This window comes from Pezoporus occidentalis, unplaced genomic scaffold, assembly GCF_034315485.1.
Source record: "Pezoporus occidentalis ecotype Australia unplaced genomic scaffold, CSIRO_AGI_Poc_V1 ctg1861, whole genome shotgun sequence".
Lineage (NCBI taxonomy): Eukaryota > Metazoa > Chordata > Aves > Psittaciformes > Psittacidae > Pezoporus > Pezoporus occidentalis.
Window position 1 is genome coordinate 1 of NW_026913706.1, and position 22,127 is coordinate 22,127.

At 62.0% G+C, this 22,127-nt stretch overlaps 1 protein-coding gene across 1 annotated transcript; it reads right to left on the reverse strand.

The window, feature by feature from the left end:
* Positions 1-20: 20 nt before the first annotated feature.
* On the reverse strand, positions 21-21,885 carry LOC134162283 (DNA polymerase delta catalytic subunit-like; the record flags this gene model as incomplete). Its single annotated transcript, XM_062615923.1, has 9 exons — positions 21,706-21,885; positions 21,111-21,206; positions 19,190-19,327; positions 17,524-17,699; positions 10,347-10,499; positions 9,089-9,191; positions 5,222-5,354; positions 1,668-1,784; positions 21-98 (listed from the first exon to the last, which is right to left on the reverse strand). Coding segments are annotated over exons 1-9 (1,174 nt in total), but the record flags the coding sequence as incomplete, so codon positions are not given.
* Between the last annotated feature and the right edge of the window lie 242 nt (positions 21,886-22,127).

Sequence of the window (22,127 nt, forward strand, 5' to 3'; positions counted from 1 at the left end):
CCCCCATAGACCCCATAGACCCCCTATAGGCCCCCCCCCCATCACCTCCTTCTGGTAGAGCTCAGCCTCGCGCTGGCGGCAGAAATCACAGACGGCTCCTGGGGGGGGGAGACAATGGGGCAGTTATGGGGCAGTTATGGGGCAGTTATGGGGCAATGGGGCAGTTATGGGGCAATGGGGGGCAGTTATGGGGCAATGGGGCAGTTATGGGGCAATGGGGCAGTTATGGGGCAATGGGGGGGCAGTTATGGGGCAATGGGGGGCAGTAGGGGGCAAGGGGGGGGCAATGGGCAATGGGGCAGTTATGGGGCAATGGGGGGCAGTTATGGGGTAATGGGGCAGTTATGGGGCAATGGGGCAGTTATGGGGCAATGGGGGGCAGTTATGGGGCAATGGGGGGCAGCTATGGGGCAATGGGGCAGTTATGGGGCAATGGGGGGGCAGTTATGGGGCAATGGGGGGCAGTTATGGGGCAATGGGGGGGCAGTTATGGGGCAATGGGGGGCAGTTATGGGGCAATGGGGCAGTTATGGGGCAATGGGGCAGTTATGGGGCAATGGGGGGCAGTTATGGGGTAATGGGGCAGTTATGGGGCAATGGGGGGGCAGTTATGGGGCAGTTATGGGGCAATGGGGGCAGTTTTGGGGCAATAAGCAGCAATAGGGGGAAGTTATGGGGCAATAAAGGGCAATGGGAGACAGTTATGGGGCAATGGGGGAAAATAAGGGGCAGTGGAGGGAAATAGGGGGCAAGAGGGGGCAGGTCTAGGGCAATAAGGGGCAATGGGGGCAGTTATGGGGCAATGGGGGCAAACAAGGGGCAATGGGGGGCAGGTATAGAGCAATAAGGGGCAATGGGGGGCAATGGGGAGCAATGGGGAGCAATGGGGGCAATAAGGGGCAATGGGGGCAATAGGGGCAATGGGGGGCAGCTATGGGGCGATGGGGGGCAATGGGATGGGGGGGGTGGCAGCACACAATGGACCCCAATGGGCAGCGCTCAGCGGCTCCCCCTAGCGTTGCTCTATGGCACAGCCGCAGCCGGGACGCTCCCATTGTTCCCTATGGGGGGGTTCCCCTGCCCCATCCAATGACCCCCAATGGGCAGCGCTCAGCGGCTCCCCCTAACGTTGCTCTATGGCACAGCCCCAGCCGGGACATTGCTCCCTATTGCTGGGCCGCTATAGCGTTGCTCTATGGCACAGGGGCTCCCATTGCTCCGTATGGGGGGGTTCCCCTTGTGCTCCCCAATGGGCAGCGCTCAGCGGCTCCCCCTAGCGTTGCTCTATGGCACAGCCCCAGGCGGGACGCTCCCATTGTTCCCTATGGGGGGGTTCCCCTGCGCTCCCCAATGGGCAGCGCCCCCCGGCTCCCCCTAGCGTTGCTCTATGGCACAGCCCCAGCCGGGACGCTCCCATTGCTCCCTATGGGGGGGTTCCCTTGTGCTCCCCAATGGGCAGCGCTCAGCGGCTCCCCCTAGCGTTGCTCTATGGCACAGCCGCAGCCGGGACGCTCCCATTGCTCGCTATGGGGGGGTTCCCCTTGCCCCATCCAATGACCCCCAATGGGCAGCGCTCAGCGGCTCCCCCTAGCGTTGCTCTATGGCACAGCCCCAGCCCGGACGCTCCCATTGCTCGCTATGGGGGGAACCCCGGCCCCCCCCCTCACCGTGCTGCTGTAGTACGGCCCGGCAGCCCACGCACGTGCTGCGCCGCGTGGCGAAGGCCAAGACCCCGCCCCCGACCTGCGCCGTCAGCAGCGTCTTGGAACGGGTGTGAGCGCCCCCTGCGGGACGGGCGGGGGGCACACCCCCGGGGTCAAGCCGCTCCCCAATGACTCCCCCTAGCCCCTATGGCCCCATTGGGGTATTGCTCCCTATGGGGGGGTTCCCTTGTGCCCCCAATGAGCCCCCTCCCATTGGGGTATGGCACAGCCGCAGCCCGGACCCCCATTGCTCATGGGGGGGTTCCCCCTGCCCCATCCAATGGGAGCCCCCCCCCATTGGGTTATGGCACAAGGGGGGTGTGGGGTCAATGGGGGGACGGCTCCCCCTTGGGTTATACAAGAGGGGACGCTCCCCTCCATTGGGTTATGCTGGGGAACCCCCCCAATGACCCCCCTATTGGGGTATAAACGGGTGGACCCCCCCAATGAGCCCCCCATTGGGTTATAAAGGGGGGATTCCCCCCCCATTGGGGTATAAAGGGGGGACCCCCCCAATGACCCCCCCCATTGGGTTAGAAAGGGGGGATCGCCCCCATTGGGGTCAATGGGGACCCCACAATGACCCCCCCATTGGGTTATAAAGGGGGACCCCCCCCCAATGGGGTATAAAGAGGGGACCCCCCATTGGGGTATAAATGGGACCCCCCAATGACCCCCCCCATTGGGTTATAAAGGGGGGACCCCCCTATTGGGGTCAATGGGGAGACCCCATTGGGTTATAAAGGGACCCACCCCAATGACCCCCCCATTGGGGTATAAAGGGGGGACCCCCCAATTATAAAGGGGGGAACCCCCATTGGGTTATAAAAGGGACCCCCCAATGACCCCCCCCATTGGGTTATAAAGAGGGGACCCCCAATGAGTTATAAAGGGGGGACCCCCCCAATGACCCCCCCCATTGAGTTATAAAGGGGGGAACCCCCCAATGACCCCCCCATTGGGTTATAAAGGGGACCCCCCCAATGACCCCCCCATTGGGTTATAAAGGGGACCCCCCCAATGACCCCCCCATTGGGTTATAAAGGGGACCCCCCCAATGACCCCCCCATTGGGGTATAAAGGGGGACCCCCCATTGGGTTATAAAGGGGACCCCCCCTTGGGTTCAGTGGGGGCCCCCCAATGACCCCTCCATTGGGGTCAATGGGGCCCCCCCACATTAGGTTATAAATGGGACCCCCCAGTGACCCCCCCATTGGGTTAAAATGGGATCCCCCATTGGTTATAAAGGGGGGACCCCCCCTAAGGGAGATTTGGGTGAGTTTGGGTCAGATTTGGGGTATTTTGGTTCAGATTTGGGGTATTTTGGGTCAGTTTGGGGTATTTTGGGTGTGTTTGGGTCAGTTTGGGGTATTTTCGGTCAGTTTGGGGTATTTTGGGTGAGTTTGGGGTATTTTGGGTGAGTTTGGGTCAGGTTTGGGGTATTTTGGGTCAGATTTGGGGTATTTTGGGTCAGTTTGGGTCAGATTTGGGGTATTTTGGGTCAGATTTGGGGTATTTTGGGTCCGTTTGGGTCAGATTTGGGGTATTTTGGGTGAGTTTGGGTCAGATTTGGGGTATTTTGGGTGAGTTTGGGTCAGATTTGGGGTATTTTGGGTGAGTTTGGGTCAATTTGGGGTATTTTGGGTCAGATTTGGGGTATTTTGGATCAGTTTGGGTCAGATTTGGGGTATTCTGGGTCAGTTTGGGGTGTTTTAGGTCAGTTTTGTCTGGTTTTGGTTGTTTTCGGGTGTTTTGGGGCTGGTTTTCCCTGTTTTGGGTCAGTTTTTGGTCAGTTTTTGGGTGTTTTGGGGCTGGTTTTGGTCAGTTTTGGGGTGTTTTTCGGCTGGTTTTGGTCAGGTTTGGGGTGTTTTTGTGCTGGTTTTGGGTCAGTTTGGGGTGTTTTGGGTGTTTTTGGGTCAATTTTGGTCAGTTTTGTGCTGGTTTTGGGTCAGTTTTGGGGTCAGTTTTGGGGTGTTTTTGGGTGTTTTGTGGTCAGTTTTGGGGTGTTTTGGGTGTTTTTGGTCAGTTTTGGTCAGTTTTGGGGTGTTTTGGGGTCAGTTTTGGGTGTTTTGGGGTCAGTTTTGCGTGTTTTTTGGGTATTTTTGGGGTGTTTTGGGTCAGTTTTGGGCTGGTTTTGGGTCAATTTTTGGGTGTTTTTGGCTGTTTTTGGGTCAGTTTTGGGGTGTTTTTGGCTGTTTTTGGTCAGTTTTAGGCAGTTTTGGGGTATTTTTGGGTCAGTTTTGGGTGTTTTGGTCAGTTTTTGTGCTGTTTTGGGGGTGTTTTGGTCAGTTTTGGGGGTATTTTTGGGTGTTTTTGGCTGTTTTGGGCCTGGTTTTGGCTGTTTTTAGGTGTTTTTTGCTGTTTTTGGGTGTTTTGGGGGTGTTTTTGGGGTGTTTTCGGCTGTTTTTGGGTGTTTTGGCGGTGTTTTTGGTCAGTTTTTGGGGTATTTTTGGGTGTTTTTGGCTGTTTTTTGTCAGTTTTGGGCTCTTTTTAGGTGTTTTTTGCTGTTTTTGGGTGTTTTGGGGGTGTTTTTGGGGTGTTTTTGGGGTGTTTTTGGGTGTTTTTGGGGTGTTTTTGGGTGTTTTTGGTCAGTTTTTTGCTGTTTTTGGGTGTTTTTGGCTGTTTTTGGTCAGTTTTTGGCTGTTTTCGGGTGTTTTGGCTGGTTTTGGTCAGTTTTTTGCTGTTTTTGGGTGTTTTTGGCTGTTTTTGGTCAGTTTTTGGCTGTTTTCGGGTGTTTTGGCTGGTTTTGGTCAGTTTTTGGGTGTTTTCGGCTGGTTTTGGCTGTTTTTGGGGTGGTTTTGGCTGTTTTTGGGGTGTTTTTGGCTGTTTTGGGGGTGTTTTTGCGTGTTTTTGGGTGTTTTTTTGCTGTTTTTGTGCTGTTTTGGGGTCGTTTTGGGTCAGTTTGGGGGTGTTTTGGGGTCAGTTTTGGGTATTTTTGGGTCAGTTTTTGGGTGTTTTTGGTCAGTTTTAGGCTGTTTTTGGTTGTTTTGGGGGTCTTTTTGGCTGTTTTTGGTTGTTTTGGTCAGTTCTGGGGTGTTTTTTTGTGTTTTGGGGTCAGTTTTGGGGTGTTTTTGGTCAGTTTTAGGCTGTTTTGGGGTGTTTTTGGCTGTTTTTGGGTGTTTTTGGCTGTTTTTGGTCAGTTTTTTGCTGTTTTTGGGTGTTTTTGGCTGTTTTTGGTCAGTTTTTGGCTGTTTTGGGGTGTTTTTGGGTCAGTTTTGGGGTGTTTTGGGTGTTTTTGGGGGTGTTTTTGGGGTGTTTTTGGGTGTTTTGGGGTGTTTGGGTGTTTTTGGGTGTTTTTGGGTGTTTTGGGGGTGTTTTTGTCTGTTTTTGGGTTGTTTTTGGCTGGTTTTGGCTGTTTTTGGGTGTTTTGGGGTGTTTTTGTCAGTTTTGGGGTGGTTTTGGGTGTTTTTGGGTGTTTTTGGGGTGTTTTTGGGTGTTTTTGGGGTGTTTTTGGGTGTTTTTGAGTGTTTTTGGCTGTTTTTGGGTGTTTTTGGGTCAGTTTTTGTCCCCCTCTCACGGAGCAGGACGCTCTCGGCGCGGCCCTCGCCCAGGATGGGCTCGAAGATCCTGAGCAGCGGCTTCCCCAGCTGCTGCTCCAGGTAATAGCGGCTGTCGATGGGCAGGTTGTGCTCCAGCGCGTACAGCGGGTCCTGCGCCCCACACAGACCCACAGAGACCCATAGGGACCCAGTGAGACCCATAGGGACCCATAGGGACCCATAGCGACCCATGGAGACCCATTGGGACCCATTGAGACCCATAGGGACACATAGAGACCCATAGAGACCCATGGAGACCCATAGGGACCCATTGAGACCCATTGGAAACCATTGAGAACCATTGAGAACCATTGAGAACCATTGAGACCCATTGAGAACCATTGGGACCCATTGGGAACCATTGAGACCCATTGAGACCCATTGAGACCCATTGGGAACCATTGGGACCCATTGAGACCCATTGAGACCCATTGGGAACCATTGAGACCCATTGGGACCCATTGGGAACCATTGGGAACCATTGAGACTCATTGGGACCCATGGACCCACTGAGCCCCACATCCCCACCAAGCCCCACTCAGTCCCACTCAGCCCCACTAAGCCCCACTGAGCCCCATGGAGACACCGAGCCCCACTGAGCCCCATGGCACCCACTGAGCCCCACTGAGCCCCACATCCCCACTGAGCCCCATGGAGCCACTGAACCCCACTGAGCCCCATGGAGCCACCGAGCCCCACTGAGCCCCACATCCCCACTGAGCCCCATGGACCCATTGAGCCCCACTGAGCCCCACTGAGCCCTATGGACCCACTGAGCCCTATGGGACCCACTGAGCCCCACATGGCTATGGGACCCACTGAGCCCTATGGGACCCACTGAGCCCCACTGAGCCCCATGGCACCACTGAGCCCTATGGGACCCACTGAGCCCCATGGGACCCACTGAGCCCCACTGAGCCCCATGGACCCAGTGAGCCCTATGGGACCCACTGAGCCCCATGGACCCACTGAGCCCTATGGGACCCACTGAGCCCCACTGAGCCCCATGGGACCCACTGAGCCCTATGGGACCCACTGAGCCCCACTGAGCCCCATGGACCCATTGAGCCCTATGGGACCCACTGAGCCCCACTGAGCCTCATGGGACCCACTGAGCCCTATGGGACCCACTGAGCCCCACTGAGCCCCATGGACCCATTGAGCCCTATGGGACCCACTGAGCTCCATGGCACCCACTGAGCCCCATGGGACCCGCTCCCCCCCATTGAGTCCCATGGGACCCATTGAGCCCCACTGAGCCCCATGGGCACCCACTCCCCATTGATCCCCATGGGTCCCGCTCCCCATTGATCCCCATGGGCACCCGCTCCCCATTGCCCCCCTATGGTCCCGACCCATTGAGCCCCATGGGACCCATTGATCCCCATGGGTCCCGCTCCCCATTGATGGACCCCCCTCTGGATCCCGCTCCCCATTGATCCCTATGGGTCCCGCTCCCCATTGCCCCCCATGGGTCCCGCTCCCCATTGCCCCCCATGGGTCCCGCTCCCCATTGATCCCTATGGGTCCCGCTCCCCATTGATCCCCATGGGACCCGCTCCCCATTGATCCCCATGGGTCCCGCTCCCCATTGATCCCCATGGGTCCCGCTCCCCATTGCCCCATGGGTCCCGCTCCCCATTGATCCCTATGGGGGCTCCCCATTGAGCCCCATGCTCCCCATTGATCCCTATGGGACCCGCTCCCCATTGATCCCCATGGGTCCCGCTCCCCATTGATCCCTATGGGACCCGCTCCCCATTGATCCCCATGGGTCCCGCTCCCCATTGATCCCTATGGGTCCCGCTCCCCATTGATCCCCATGGGTCACGCTCCCCATTGATCCCCATGGGACCCGCTCCCCATTGAGCCCTATGGGTCCCGCTCCCCATTGATCCCCATGGACCCACTGATCCCTATGGGTCCCGCCCATTGATCCCCATGGGGGACCCACTGCCCCCCATGGGTCCCGCACCCCATTGCCCCCTATGGGTCCCACTCCCCATTGATCCCTATGGGTCCCGCTCCCCATTGATCCCCATGGGTCCCGCTCCCCAGTGCCCCCTAAGCGACCCGCACCCCATTGATCCCCATGGGTCCCGCTCCCCATTGATCCCTATGGGTCCCGCTCCCCATTGATCCCTATGGGTCCCGCTCCCCATTGCCCCCCATGGGTCCCGCTCCCCATTGATCCCCATGGGTCCCGCTCCCCATTGATCCCTATGGGTCCCGCTCCCCATTGATCCCTATGGGTCCCGCTCCCCATTGCCCCCCATGGGTCCCGCTCCCCATTGATCCCTATGGGTCCCGCTCCCCATTGATCCCTATGGGTCCCGCTCCCCATTGCCCCCCATGGGTCCCGCTCCCCATTGATCCCTATGGGTCCCGCTCCCCATTGATCCCTATGGGTCCCGCTCCCCATTGATCCCCATGGGTCCCGCTCCCCATTGCCCCCCATGGGTCCCGCTCCCCATTGATCCCTATGGGACCCGCTCCCCATTGCCCCCCATGGGTCCCGCTCCCCATTGATCCCTATGGGTCCCGCTCCCCATTGATCCCCATGGGTCCCGCTCCCCATTGCCCCCCATGGGTCCCGCTCCCCATTGCCCCCTATGGGTCCCGCTCCCCATTGATCCCTATGGGTCCCGCTCCCCATTGCCCCCCATGGGTCCCGCTCCCCATTGATCCCTATGGGTCCCGCTCCCCATTGATCCCCATGGGTCCCGCTCCCCATTGATCCCTATGGGTCCCGCTCCCCATTGATCCCTATGGGTCCCGCTCCCCATTGATCCCTATGGGTCCCGCTCCCCATTGATCCCCATGGGTCCCGCTCCCCATTGCCCCCTATGGGACCCGCTCCCCATTGATCCCCATGGGTCCCGCTCCCCATTGATCCCCATGGGTCCCGCTCCCCATTGCCCCCCATGGGTCCCGCTCCCCATTGATCCCTATGGGTCCCGCTCCCCATTGATCCCTATGGGTCCCGCTCCCCATTGATCCCTATGGGTCCCGCTCCCCATTGATCCCCATGGGTCCCGCTCCCCATTGATCCCCATGGGTCCCGCTCCCCATTGATCCCTATGGGTCCCGCTCCCCATTGATCCCTATGGGTCCCGCTCCCCATTGCCCCCCATGGGACCCGCTCCCCATTGCCCCCCATGGGACCCGCTCCCCATTGCCCCCCATGGGTCCCGCTCCCCATTGCCCCCCATGGGTCCCGCTCTCCATTGATCCCTATGGGTCCCGCTCCCCATTGATCCCCATGGGACCCGCTCCCCATTGATCCCTATGGGTCCCGCTCCCCATTGCTCCCTATGGGTCCCGCTCCCCATTGCCCCCCATGGGACCCGCTCCCCATTGATCCCTATGGGACCCGCTCCCCATTGATCCCTATGGGTCCCGCTCCCCATTGATCCCTATGGGTCCCGCTGCCCATTGCCCCCCATGGGTCCCGCTCCCCATTGATCCCTATGGGTCCCGCTCCCCACTGCCCCCCATGGGTCCCGCTCCCCATTGATCCCTATGGGTCCCGCTCCCCATTGATCCCTATGGGTCCCGCTCCCCATTGATCCCCATGGGTCCCGCTCCCCATTGATCCCTATGGGTCCCGCTCCCCATTGCCCCCTATGGGTCCCGCTCCCCATTGCCCCCCATGGGTCCCGCTCCCCATTGCCCCCTATGGGTCCCGCTCCCCATTGCCCCCTATGGGTCCCGCTCCCCATTGATCCCTATGGGTCCCGCTCCCCATTGATCCCTATGGGTCCCGCTCCCCATTGATCCCTATGGGACCCGCTCCCCATTGATCCCTATGGGTCCCGCTCCCCATTGATCCCTATGGGACCCACCTCGGACCTGGTGTAGGCGGCCGCCCCCTTGGCCCCGGTGACGATGACGTAGGGGACGCGGTCCCCCAGGGCCGGGGCGCTGCCGGGGTCCCGCTGCCGCATCCTGGGGGGCAATGGGGGGCAATGGGGGGCAGCTGTGGGGCAGCTGTGGGGGGGTTATGGGGGGCTATGGGGGGTGTCAATGGGGATGGCAATGGGGCTATGGGGGGCAGCTATGGGGGGGCTATGGGGGGTGTCTATAGGGGGTATCAATGGGGCAATGGGGGGCAGCTGTGGGGCAGCTGTGGGGGGGCTATGGGGGGGTGTCAATGGGGGGGCAGCTGTGGGGGGCTATGGGGGGTGTCAATGGGGATGGCAATGGGGCAATGGGGGGCAATGGGGGGCAGCTGTGGGGCAGCTGTGGGGGGCTATGGGGGGTTATAGGGGGTGTCAATGGGGGGCAGCTGTGGGGCAGCTATGGGGGGCTATGGGGGGGCTATGGGGGGTGTCAATGGGGATGGCAATGGGGCAATGGGGGGCAGCTATAATGGCACTATAGGGGGTGTCAATGGGGTGTCCATGGATGCCTATGGGGTGTCTATGGGGGTCTCTATGGGGTGACTATGGGGTCTCTATGGGGTCTCTATGGGGTGTCTATGGGGTGTCCATGGGGTCTCTATGGGGTCTCTATGGGGTGCCTATGGGTGCCTATGGGGTCCCTATGGGGTCTCTATGGGGTCCCTATGGGTGTCCATGGGGTCCCTATGGGGTCCCTATGGGGTCCCTATGGGGTCTCTATGGGGTCCCTATGGGTGTCTATGGGGTCCCTATGGGGTCCCTATGGGGTGCCCATGGGTCCCTATGGGGTGTCCATGGGGTCTCTATGGGGTCCCTATGGGGTGTCCATTGGTGTCTATGGGGTGCCCATGGGTCCCTATGGGGTGCCCATGGGTCCCTATGGGGTGTCCATGGGGTCTCTATGGGGTCCCTATGGGGTCTCTATGGGTGTCCATGGGGTGCCTATGGGGTCCCTATGGGTGCCTATGGGGTGTCCATGGGTTTCTATGGGGTCCCTATGGGGTGCCTATGGGGTCCCTATGGGGTTTCTATGGGGTCTCTATGGGGTCTCTATGGGGTGTCCATGGGTTTCTATGGGGTCCCTATGGGGTTTCTATGGGGTGCCTATGGGTCCCTATGGGGTTTCTATGGGTCCCTATGGGTCCCTATGGGGTTTCTATGGGTCCCTATGGGTCCCTATGGGTCCCTATGGGGCGCCCACCTCTGGGCCAGGCTGACGTGGGGCTGGGGGGCGGCGTAGTCGCGTGCGGCGCGGGTCAGCTCCTTGGTGATCACGAGCTGGGAGAGGTCCAGGCGGTCACAGAGCAGGTCCGAGATCACCTCCTGCGCGTGCAGCACCGCGCCCGCGGGGTCCCTGCCCCATAGAGAGCATCGGTGACCCATAGAGCATCAGTGACCCACAGAGCATCACTGACCCATAGAGCATCACTGACCCACAGCAACCCACAGCAAGCATCACTGACCCATAGAGCATCACTGACCCATAGAGACCCTCCTGCGCGTGCAGCACCGCGCCCGCCGGGTCCCTGCCCCATAGAGAGCATCGGTGACCCATAGAGAGCATCGGTGACCCATAGCGACCCATAGCGACCCATAGCGAGCATCAGTGACCCACAGAGCATCACTGACCCATAGCGACCCACAGAGCATCACTGACCCATAGAGCATCACTGACCCATAGCGACCCATAGCAACCCACAGATCACCTCCTGCGCCTGCAGCACCGCGCCCGCCGGGTCCCTGCCCCATAGAGAGCATCACTGAGCCACAGCGACCCATAGCGACCCACAGAGCATCACTGACCCATAGAGCATCACTGACCCACAGATCACCTCCTGCGCGTGCAGCACCGCGCCCGCGGGGTCCCTGCCCCACAGCGACCCATAGAGAGCATCACTGACCCACAGCAACCCATAGAGCATCACTGACCCATAGCGACCCACAGCGACCCATAGAGAGCATCAGTGACCCACAGAGCATCACTGACCCATAGAGACCCTCCTGCGCGTGCAGCACCGCGCCCGCGGGGTCCCTGCCCCATAGCGACCCATAGAGCATCAGTGACCCATAGAGAGCATCACTGACCCATAGAGCATCACTGACCCATAGCGACCCATAGAGCATCACTGACCCATAGAGCATCACTGACCCACAGAGCATCACTGACCCATAGAGCATCACTGACCCATAGCGACCCACAGATCACCTCCTGCGCGTGCAGCACCGCGCCCGCGGGGTCCCTGCCCCATAGCGACCCATAGAGCATCAGTGACCCATAGAGAGCATCACTGACCCATAGAGCATCACTGACCCATAGCGACCCATAGAGCATCACTGACCCATAGAGCATCACTGACCCACAGAGCATCACTGACCCATAGAGCATCACTGACCCATAGCGACCCACAGATCACCTCCTGCGCGTGCAGCACCGCGCCCGCGGGGTCCCTGCCCCATAGAGAGCATCACTGACCCATAGCGACCCATAGAGCATCACTGACCCATAGAGCATCACTGACCCATAGCGACCCATAGCGACCCATAGAGCATCACTGACCCACAGAGCATCACTGACCCATAGAGCATCACTGACCCATAGCGACCCATAGAGCATCACTGACCCATAGAGCATCACTGACCCACAGATCACCTCCTGCGCGTGCAGCACCGCGCCCGCGGGGTCCCTGCCCCATAGAGAGCATCACTGACCCATAGAGCATCACTGACCCATAGCGACCCATAGCAAACATCACTGACCCACAGCGACCCACAGAGCATCACTGACCCACAGCGACCCTCCTGCGCGTGCAGCACCGCGCCCGCGGGATCCCTGCCCCATAGAGAGCATCACTGACCCATAGCGACCCACAGCGACCCATAGAGCATCAGTGACCCATAGAGAGCATCACTGACCCACAGCGAGCATCACTGACCCATAGCGACCCACAGAGCATCACTGACCCACAGCGACCCACAGAGCATCACTGACCCATAGCGACCCATAGCGACCCACAGATCACCTCCTGCGCGTGCAGCACCGCGCCCGCGGGGTCCCTGCCCCACAGCGACCCATAGCGAGCACCAGTGACCCATAGCGACCCACAGCAAACATCACTGACCCATAGAGCATCACTGACCCATAGAGCATCACTGACCCACAGATCACCTCCTGCGCGTGCAGCACCGCGCCCGCGGGGTCCCTGCCCCATAGAGAGCATCACTGACCCATAGCGACCCATAGCGACCCACAGCGACCCATAGAGAGCATCGGTGACCCATAGCGAGCATCACTGACCCATAGAGCATCACTGACCCATAGCGACCCATAGAGAGCATCACTGACCCATAGCGACCCATAGCAAACATCACTGACCCACAGAGCATCACTGAGCCGTAGCGACCCACAGAGCATCAGTGACCCACAGAGACCCTCCTGCGCGTGCAGCACCGCGCCCGCCGGGTCCCTGCCCCATAGAGAGCATCGGTGACCCATAGCGACCCATAGAGAGCATCACTGACCCATAGAGCATCACTGACCCATAGAGCATCACTGACCCACAGATCACCTCCTGCGCGTGCAGCACCGCGCCCGCGGGGTCCCTGCCCCATAGAGAGCATCGGTGACCCATAGAGAGCATCACTGACCCACAGCAAACATCACTGACCCATAGAGCATCACTGACCCATAGAGCATCACTGACCCACAGATCACCTCCTGCGCGTGCAGCACCGCGCCCGCGGGGTCCCTGCCCCACAGCGACCCATAGAGAGCATCAGTGACCCATAGAGCATCACTGACCCATAGAGCATCACTGACCCATAGAGCATCACTGACCCATAGAGCATCACTGACCCATAGAGCATCAGTGACCCACAGAGCATCACTGACCCATAGAGCATCACTGACCCATAGAGCATCAGTGACCCACAGAGCATCACTGACCCATAGAGCATCACTGACCCATAGAGCATCAGTGACCCACAGAGCATCACTGACCCACAGAGCATCACTGACCCATAGAGCATCACTGACCCACAGAGCATCACTGACCCATAGAGCATCACTGACCCACAGATCACCTCCTGCGCGTGCAGCACCGCGCCCGCGGGGTCCCTGCCCCACAGCGACCCATAGAGAGCATCGGTGACCCATAGCGACCCACAGAGCATCACTGACCCATAGAGAGCATCGGTGACCCATAGCGACCCATAGCGACCCACAGATCACCTCCTGCGCGTGCAGCACCGCGCCCGCGGGGTCCCTGCCCCATAGAGAGCATCACTGACCCATAGCGACCCACAGAGCATCACTGACCCATAGAGAGCATCGGTGACCCATAGCAACCCACAGCGACCCATAGAGAGCATCAGTGACCCATAGCGACCCATATTAAACATCACTGACCCACAGAGCATCACTGACCCATAGAGCATCACTGACCCACAGATCACCTCCTGCGCGTGCAGCACCGCGCCCGCGGGGTCCCTGCCCCACAGCGACCCATAGAGAGCATCGGTGACCCATAGCGACCCACAGAGCATCACTGACCCATAGAGAGCATCGGTGACCCATAGCGACCCATAGCGACCCACAGATCACCTCCTGCGCGTGCAGCACCGCGCCCGCGGGGTCCCTGCCCCATAGAGAGCATCACTGACCCATAGCGACCCATAGAGCATCACTGACCCACAGATCACCTCCTGCGCGTGCAGCACCGCACCCGCCGGGTCCCTGCCCCATAGAGAGCATCGGTGACCCACAGCGACCCACAGAGCATCACTGACCCATAGCGACCCATAGAGCATCACTGACCCACAGAGACCCTCCTGCGCGTGCAGCACCGCGCCCGCGGGGTCCCTGCCCCATAGAGAGCATCACTGACCCATAGCGACCCATAGAGCATCACTGACCCATAGAGCATCACTGACCCATAGCGACCCATAGCGACCCATAGAGCATCACTGACCCACAGAGCATCACTGACCCATAGAGCATCACTGACCCACAGCAACCCTCCTGCGCGTGCAGCACCGCGCCCGCCGGGTCCCTGCCCCACAGCGACCCATAGAGAGCATCACTGACCCACAGATCACCTCCTGCGCGTGCAGCACCGCGCCCGCGGGGTCCCTGCCCCACAGCGACCCATAGAGAGCATCAGTGACCCATAGCAACCCATAGAGCATCACTGACCCACAGAGCATCACTGACCCACAGATCACCTCCTGCGCGTGCAGCACCGCGCCCGCGGGGTCCCTGCCCCACAGCGACCCATAGCAAACATCACTGACCCATAGCGACCCATAGCAAACATCACTGACCCATAGAGCATCACTGACCCATAGAGCATCACTGACCCATAGAGACCCTCCTGCGCGTGCAGCACCGCGCCCGCGGGGTCCCTGCCCCATAGAGAGCATCACTGACCCATAGCGACCCACAGAGCATCACTGACCCACAGCGACCCATAGAGCATCACTGACCCACAGATCACCTCCTGCGCGTGCAGCACCGCGCCCGCGGGGTCCCTGCCCCATAGAGAGCATCACTGACCCATAGCGACCCATAGCAAACATCACTGACCCACAGAGCATCACTGACCCATAGCGACCCATAGCGACCCACAGATCACCTCCTGTGCGTGCAGCACCGCGCCCGCGGGGTCCCTGCCCCATAGAGAGCATCACTGACCCATAGCGACCCACAGAGCATCACTGACCCATAGCGACCCATAGAGAGCATCGGTGACCCATAGCGACCCATAGAGAGCATCGGTGACCCATAGCGACCCACAGAGACCCTCCTGCGCGTGCAGCACCGCGCCCGCGGGGTCCCTGCCCCACAGCGACCCATAGAGCATCAGTGACCCATAGCGACCCACAGCAAACATCACTGACCCATAGAGCATCACTGACCCACAGCAAACATCACTGACCCATAGAGACCCTCCTGCGCGTGCAGCACCGCGCCCGCCGGGTCCCTGCCCCACAGCGACCCACAGCGAGCATCAGTGACCCACAGCGCCCCATAGCGCCCCACAGCCCCCCATGGCCCTCACCGGTGCAGCAGGATGCGGCGCAGACACGCCGTGACGAGCCTGGCCGCCAGGGGGCAGTTGTCCCTGCGCACCGCCTCCAGCCCCCCATCTCCCCACACCGCCCCATAGCGCCCCATAGCGCGCCCCATAGCGCCCCATAGCGCCCCATAGCGCCCCACAGCGCCCCATCCCGCCCCATAGCGCCCCATAGCGCCCTCACCGGTGCAGCAGGATGCGGCGCAGACACGCCGTGACGAGCCTGGCCGCCAGGGGGCAGTTGTCCCTGCGCACCGCCACACCGCCCCCCATCTCCCCACCCCGCCCCATAGCGCCCCATAGCGCCCCATCCCGCCCCATAGCGCCCCATAGCGCCCCATCCCGCCCCATAGCGCCCCATAGCGCCCCATAGCGCGCCCCATAGCGCGCCCCATAGCGCCCCATAGCGCCCCATAGCGCCCTCACCGGTGCAGCAGGATGCGGCGCAGACACGCCGTGACGAGCCTGGCCGCCAGGGGGCAGTTGTCCCTGCGCACCGCCTCCAGCCCCCCATCTCCCCACAGCGCCCCATAGCGCCCCATAGCGCCCCATAGCGCGCCCCATAGTGCCCCATAGCGCCCCATAGCGCCCCACAGCGCCCCATAGCGCCCCATAGCGCCCCATAGCGCCCTCACCGGTGCAGCAGGATGCGGCGCAGACACGCCGTGACGAGCCTGGCCGCCAGGGGGCAGTTGTCCCTGCGCACCGCCTCCAGCCCCCCATCTCCCCACAGCGCCCCATAGCGCCCCATAGCGCCCCATAGCGCCCCATAGCGCCCTCACCGGTGCAGCAGGATGCGGCGCAGACACGCCGTGACGAGCCTGGCCGCCAGGGGGCAGTTGTCCCTGCGCACCGCCTCCAGCCCCCCATCTCCCCACACCGCCCCATAGCGCCCCATAGCGCCCCACAGCGCCCCATAGCGCCCCATAGCGCGCCCCACCCCGCCCCATAGCGCCCCATAGCGCCCCCCACAGCGCCCCACAGCGCCCCACAGCGCCCCATAGCGCCCCATAGCGCGCCCCATAGCCCCCCATAGCGCCCCATAGCGCCCTCACCGGTGCAGCAGGATGCGGCGCAGACACGCCGTGACGAGCCTGGCCGCCAGGGGGCAGTTGTCCCTGCGCACCGCCTCCAGCCCCCCATCTCCCCACACCGCACCCCATAGCGCCCCATAGCGCCCCACAGCGCCCCATCCCGCCCCATAGCGCACCCCACAGCGCCCCATAGCGCCCCATAGCGCCCTCACCGGTGCAGCAGGATGCGGCGCAGACACGCCGTGACGAGCCTGGCCGCCAGGGGGCAGTTGTCCCTGCGCACCGCCACACTGCCCCCCACCCCGCCCCATAGCGCCCCATAGCGAGCCCCATAGCGCCCCATAGCGCCCCATAGTGAGCCCCATAGCGCCCCATAGTGCCCCATAGCGCCCCATAGCGCCCCACCCCGCCCCATAGCGCGCCCCACAGCACCCCATAGCGCCCCACAGCGCCCCATAGCGCCCCATAGCGCCCCATAGCGCCCTCACCGGTGCAGCAGGATGCGGCGCAGACACGCCGTGACGAGCCTGGCCGCCAGGGGGCAGTTGTCCCTGCGCACCGCCTCCAGCCCCCCATCTCCCCACACCGCCCCATAGCGCCCCATAGCGTGCCCCACAGCGCCCCATAGCGCCCCATAGCGCCCCATAGTGCCCCATAGCGCGCACCATAGCGCCCCATAGCGCCCCATAGCGCCCCATAGCGCGCACCATAGCGCCCCACAGCGCCCCACAGCGCCCCATAGCGCCCCATAGTGCGCCCCATAGCGCCCCATAGCGCCCCACAGCGCCCCATAGCGCCCCATAGCGCCCTCACCGGTGCAGCAGGATGCGGCGCAGACACGCCGTGACGAGCCTGGCCGCCAGGGGGCAGTTGTCCCTGCGCACCGCCTCCAGCCCCCCATCTCCCCACCCCGCCCCATAGCGCCCCATAGCGCACCCCATAGCGCCCCATAGCGCGCCCCATAGCGCCCCATAGCGCCCCACAGCGCCCCATAGCGCGCCCCATAGCGCCCCATAGCGCCCTCACCGGTGCAGCAGGATGCGGCGCAGACACGCCGTGACGAGCCTGGCCGCCAGGGGGCAGTTGTCCCTGCGCACCGCCTCCAGCCCCCCATCTCCCCACACCGCCCCATAGCGCCCCATAGCGCCCCATCCCGCCCCATAGCGCCCCACACCGCCCCATAGCGCCCCATAGCACCCCATAGCGCCCCACAGCGCCCCATAGCGCCCCATAGCGCCCCACAGCGCCCCATAGCGCCCCATAGCGCCCTCACCGGTGCAGCAGGATGCGGCGCAGACACGCCGTGACGAGCCTGGCCGCCAGGGGGCAGTTGTCCCTGCGCACCGCCTCCAGCCCCTTGCAGTCCAGCGCGGGCGCCGCCGTGGGGCACGACGGGAAACAGAGCCCGGCGTAGCGCTTCTTGCTGATGAGCAGGTAGGGGCAGTACACCTGGGACCCATAGAGAGACCCATAGCGGGACCCATAGAGACACATAGAGACCCATAGGGACCCATAGAGACCCACAGAGACCCATAGAGACACATAGAGACACATAGAGAGACCCATAGGGACCCATAGAGACACATAGAGACACATAGGGACACATAGGGACCCATAGAGACCCATAGAGGGACATAGAGACCCATAGAGACCCATAGAGACACATAGAGACCCATAGAAACCCATAGAGACCCATAGAGACCCATAGAGACCCATAGAGACCCATAGAAACCCATAGAGACACATAGAGACCCATAGAGACCCATAGCGACTCATAGCAACCATAGCCCCCATAATGCCCCATAGCCCCCATAGCGCCCCATAGCTCCCCCAGCCCCATAGCACCCCATAGCGCCCCCAGCCCCATAGCACCCCATACCCCCCCAGCCCCATAGCACCCATACCTCCCATAGCGCCCCATTGCCCCCCCAGCCCCATAGCGCCCCATATCCCCCAGCCCCATAGCACCCATACCTCCCATAGCGCCCCATTGCCCCCCCAGCCCCATAGCGCCCCATATCCCCCAGCCCCATAGAGCCCCATGGGACCCAGCCCCATAGAGCCCCATAGTGCCCCCAGCCCCATAGCGCCCCATAGCACCCCATAGCACCCCATAGCGCCCCCCAGCCCCATAGCACCCCCCAGCCCCATAGCACCCCCCAACCCCATAGCACCTCCCCAGCCCCATAGCACCCCCCAACCCCATAGCACCCCCAGCCCCATAGCGCCCCAGCCCCCCCCCAGCCCCATAGCACCCCCAGCCCCATAGCGCCCCATAGCCCCCCAGCCCCATAACACCCCATAGCCCCCCCAGCCCCATAGCGCCCCCAGCCCCATAGCGTCCCATAGCGCCCCATAGCCCCCCAGCCCCATAGCGCCCCATACTCCCCCCAGCCCCATAGCTCCCCATAGCGCCCCCAGCCCCATAGCGCCCCATAGCGCCCCCAGCCCCATAGCGCCCCCAGCCCCATAGCGCCCCATAGCGCCCCATAGCGCCCCCAGCCCCATACCCCCCCAGCCCCATAGCGCCCCCAGCCCCATAGCGCCCCATAGCCCCATACCCCCCCAGCCCCCCCCCAGCCCCATAGCACCCCATAGCCGCCCCATAGCGCCCCATAGCGCCCCATTACTGCCCTCCCCAGCCCCATAGCACCCCATAGCGCCCCCAGCCCCATAGCGCCCCCAGCCCATAGCGCCCCATAGCGCCCCCAGCCCCATAGCGCCCCATAGCGCCCCATAGGCCCCCCAGCCCCATAGCGCCCCCCCATAGCGCCCCATAGCGCCCCATAGCCCCCCAGCCCCATAACCCCATAGAGCCCCATAGCCCCCATAGCACCCCTTAGCGCCCCATTGCGCCCCCAGCCCCATAGCGCCCCCAGCCCCATAGCGCCCCATAGCGCCCCATAGCGCCCCATAGCGCCCCCCAGCTCCGTGCTGACCTTCTCGAACTGGAGCTGGATGGGGGCGGGGAAGTGCTCGGACACCCAGGCCGCCACCTCGCGCCCCATGGCCATGGCCTCGGGCACCGTGGGCACCCCCAGGCGGCACATGACCGAGTCCGTGTCCCCATAGATCACCTGGGGGGCAGAGACCCATAGGGACCCATAGGGACACATAGGGACCCATAGGGACCCATAGGGACCCATAGGGACACATAGGGATACATAGGGACCCATAGGGACATGACCGAGTCCGTGTCCCCATAGATCACCTGGGGGGCAGAGACCCATAGGAACCCATAGAGACCCATAGGGATACATAGGGACCCATAGAGACCCATAGGGACCCATAGAGACCCATAGAGACCCATAGGGACCCATAGGGACCCATAGGGACATGACCGAGTCCGTGTCCCCATAGATCACCTGGGGGGCAGAGAGACCCATAGGGACACATAGAGACCCATAGGGACCCATAGAGACCCATAGGGACCCATAGGGACCCATAGAGACCCATAGGGACACATAGGGACCCATAGGGACCCATAGGGATACACAGGGACCCATAGGGATACACAGGGACCTATAGGGACATGACCGAGTCCGTGTCCCCATAGATCACCTGGGGGGCAGAGACCCATAGGGACCCATAGGGACACATAGGGACACATAGGGATACACAGGGACCCATAGGGACCCATAGGGACATGACCGAGTCCGTGTCCCCATAGATCACCTGGGGGGCAGAGACCCATAGGGACCCATAGGGACACATAGAGACCCATAGGGACCCATAGGGACCCATAGGGATACATAGGGACATGACAGAGTCCATGTCCCACATAGCCCCCCATAGCCCCCCTATAGCCCCCCACAGGCCACCCCATAGCCCCCCATAGCTCACCCCATAGCCCACCCCATAGCCCCCCCATAGCCCCCCATAGCCTGCCCCATAGCCCCCCGGAGCCCGCCCCATAGCCTGCCCCATAGCCCTCCCCATAGCCCACCCCATAACCCCCATAGACCACCCCATAGCCCCCACAGCCCGCCCCATAGCCCGCCCCATAGCCCACCCCATAGCCCCCCATAGCCCACCCCATAGCCCCCATAGCCCGCCCCATAGCCCGCCCCACAGCCCTCCCCATAGCCTCCCCATAGCCCCCCATAGCCCACCCCATAGCCCCCATCCCCAATGCCCACCCCATAGCCCCCCATGTGACCCCCCACCCCTGCCCCCCCCCATAGCCCACCCCCCCCAGCATCCATATGCCATGGGACCATAGCATGGCCCCATAGGCCCACGATGCTGGTGCTGAGCCCCATAGCCCCAGCATCCCCAATGGGAACAGAGCAGGATGTGACCCCTATCTCTTCACTGCTGCTCCCACCCCATAGCCCCACTGTCCCCAATGGGAACAGAGCAGGATGTGACCCCTATCTCTTCACTGCTCCTCCCACCCCATAGCCCACCCCATAGCCCCAGCATCCCCAATGGGACCAGAGCAGGATGTGACCCCTATCTCTTCGCTGCTGCTCCCACCCCATAGCCCACCCCATAGCCCCATTGTCCCCAATGGGAATGGTGCAGGATAGCCCACCCCTTCAGCCTGCCCCACAGCCCCCATAGCCACCCCATAGCCCCCCCACAGCCCCCATAGCCCAGCAGGATGTGCCCCCATAGCCCGCCCCATAGCCCACCCCATAGCCCCACTGTCCCCAATGGGCCCGGCAGGATGGGACCTGTGCATGGCCTGCATCTTGAGGCCCTCCCCATAGCCCTGAGCCCCATAGCCCCATTGTCCCCCCCATAGCAGGATGTGACCCCATCTCTTGCCTCCCCCCTTAGCCCCCCATAGCCCACCCCACAGCCCGCCCCATAGCCCACCCCATAGCCCCCCATAACCCCCCCCACAGGCCCCACCTTGGCATCGGCCGGGAAGCCCTGGGCCAGGCAGTACCGGGCCTCCACCAGCTGCTTCGTGCGCTCGATCATCTGGCGCCCGAAGGCCGTCACGCTCTGGGGAGAGCGCTGCTATGGGGCGCGATGGGGCGCTATGGGTGCTATGTGTGCTATGGGGTCCATGGGGGGCTATGGGCGCTATGGGGGCTATGGGGCTATGGGGCGCTATGGGGTGCTATGGGGCTATGGGGCGCTATGGGGGCTATGGGGGCTATGGGGCGCTATGGGGCGCTATGGGGGCTATGGGGGCTATGGGGGCTATGGGTGCTGGGGGGGGTATGGGTGCTATGGGGGGGCTATGGGTGCTATGGGGGCTATGGGGGCTATGGGGGCTATGGGGTGCTATGGGTGCTATGGGGCACTATGGGGCTCTATGGGTGCTATGGGGCACTATGGGGGCTATGGGTCTCTATGGGTGCTATGGGTCTCTATGTGTCTCTATGTGTCTCTATGTGTCTCTATGTGTCTCTATGGGTCTCTATGGGTCTCTATGGTCCCTATGGGTCCCTATGGTCGCTATGGGTCCCGCTATGTGTCGCTGTGGGTCAGGCCTCACCTGGCTGACCTCCAGGCACGGCAGCCGCCCCGCCTGCGCCCCGGTGAAGCCGTACACGGAGTTGGCGCTGACCTTGAGCGCCCCCTGGCGGCCCTGCAGCACCTGGCACCGCGCCGCGTCCTGCTCCTGCGCCAGCGCCTGCTTCACCCTGCGGCGCCAGAGAGACCCATAGAGAGACATAGGGACCCATAGGGACCCATAGGGACACATAGGGACACATAGGGACCCATAGGGACCCATAGAGACACATAGAGACCCATAGGGACCCATAGGGACCCATAGGGACACATAGGGACCCATAGGGACCCATAGGGACACATAGACCCATAGAGACCACATAGAGACACATAGGGACCCATAGAGACACATAGAGACACATAGAGACACATAGAGACACATAGAGACACATAGAGACACATAGA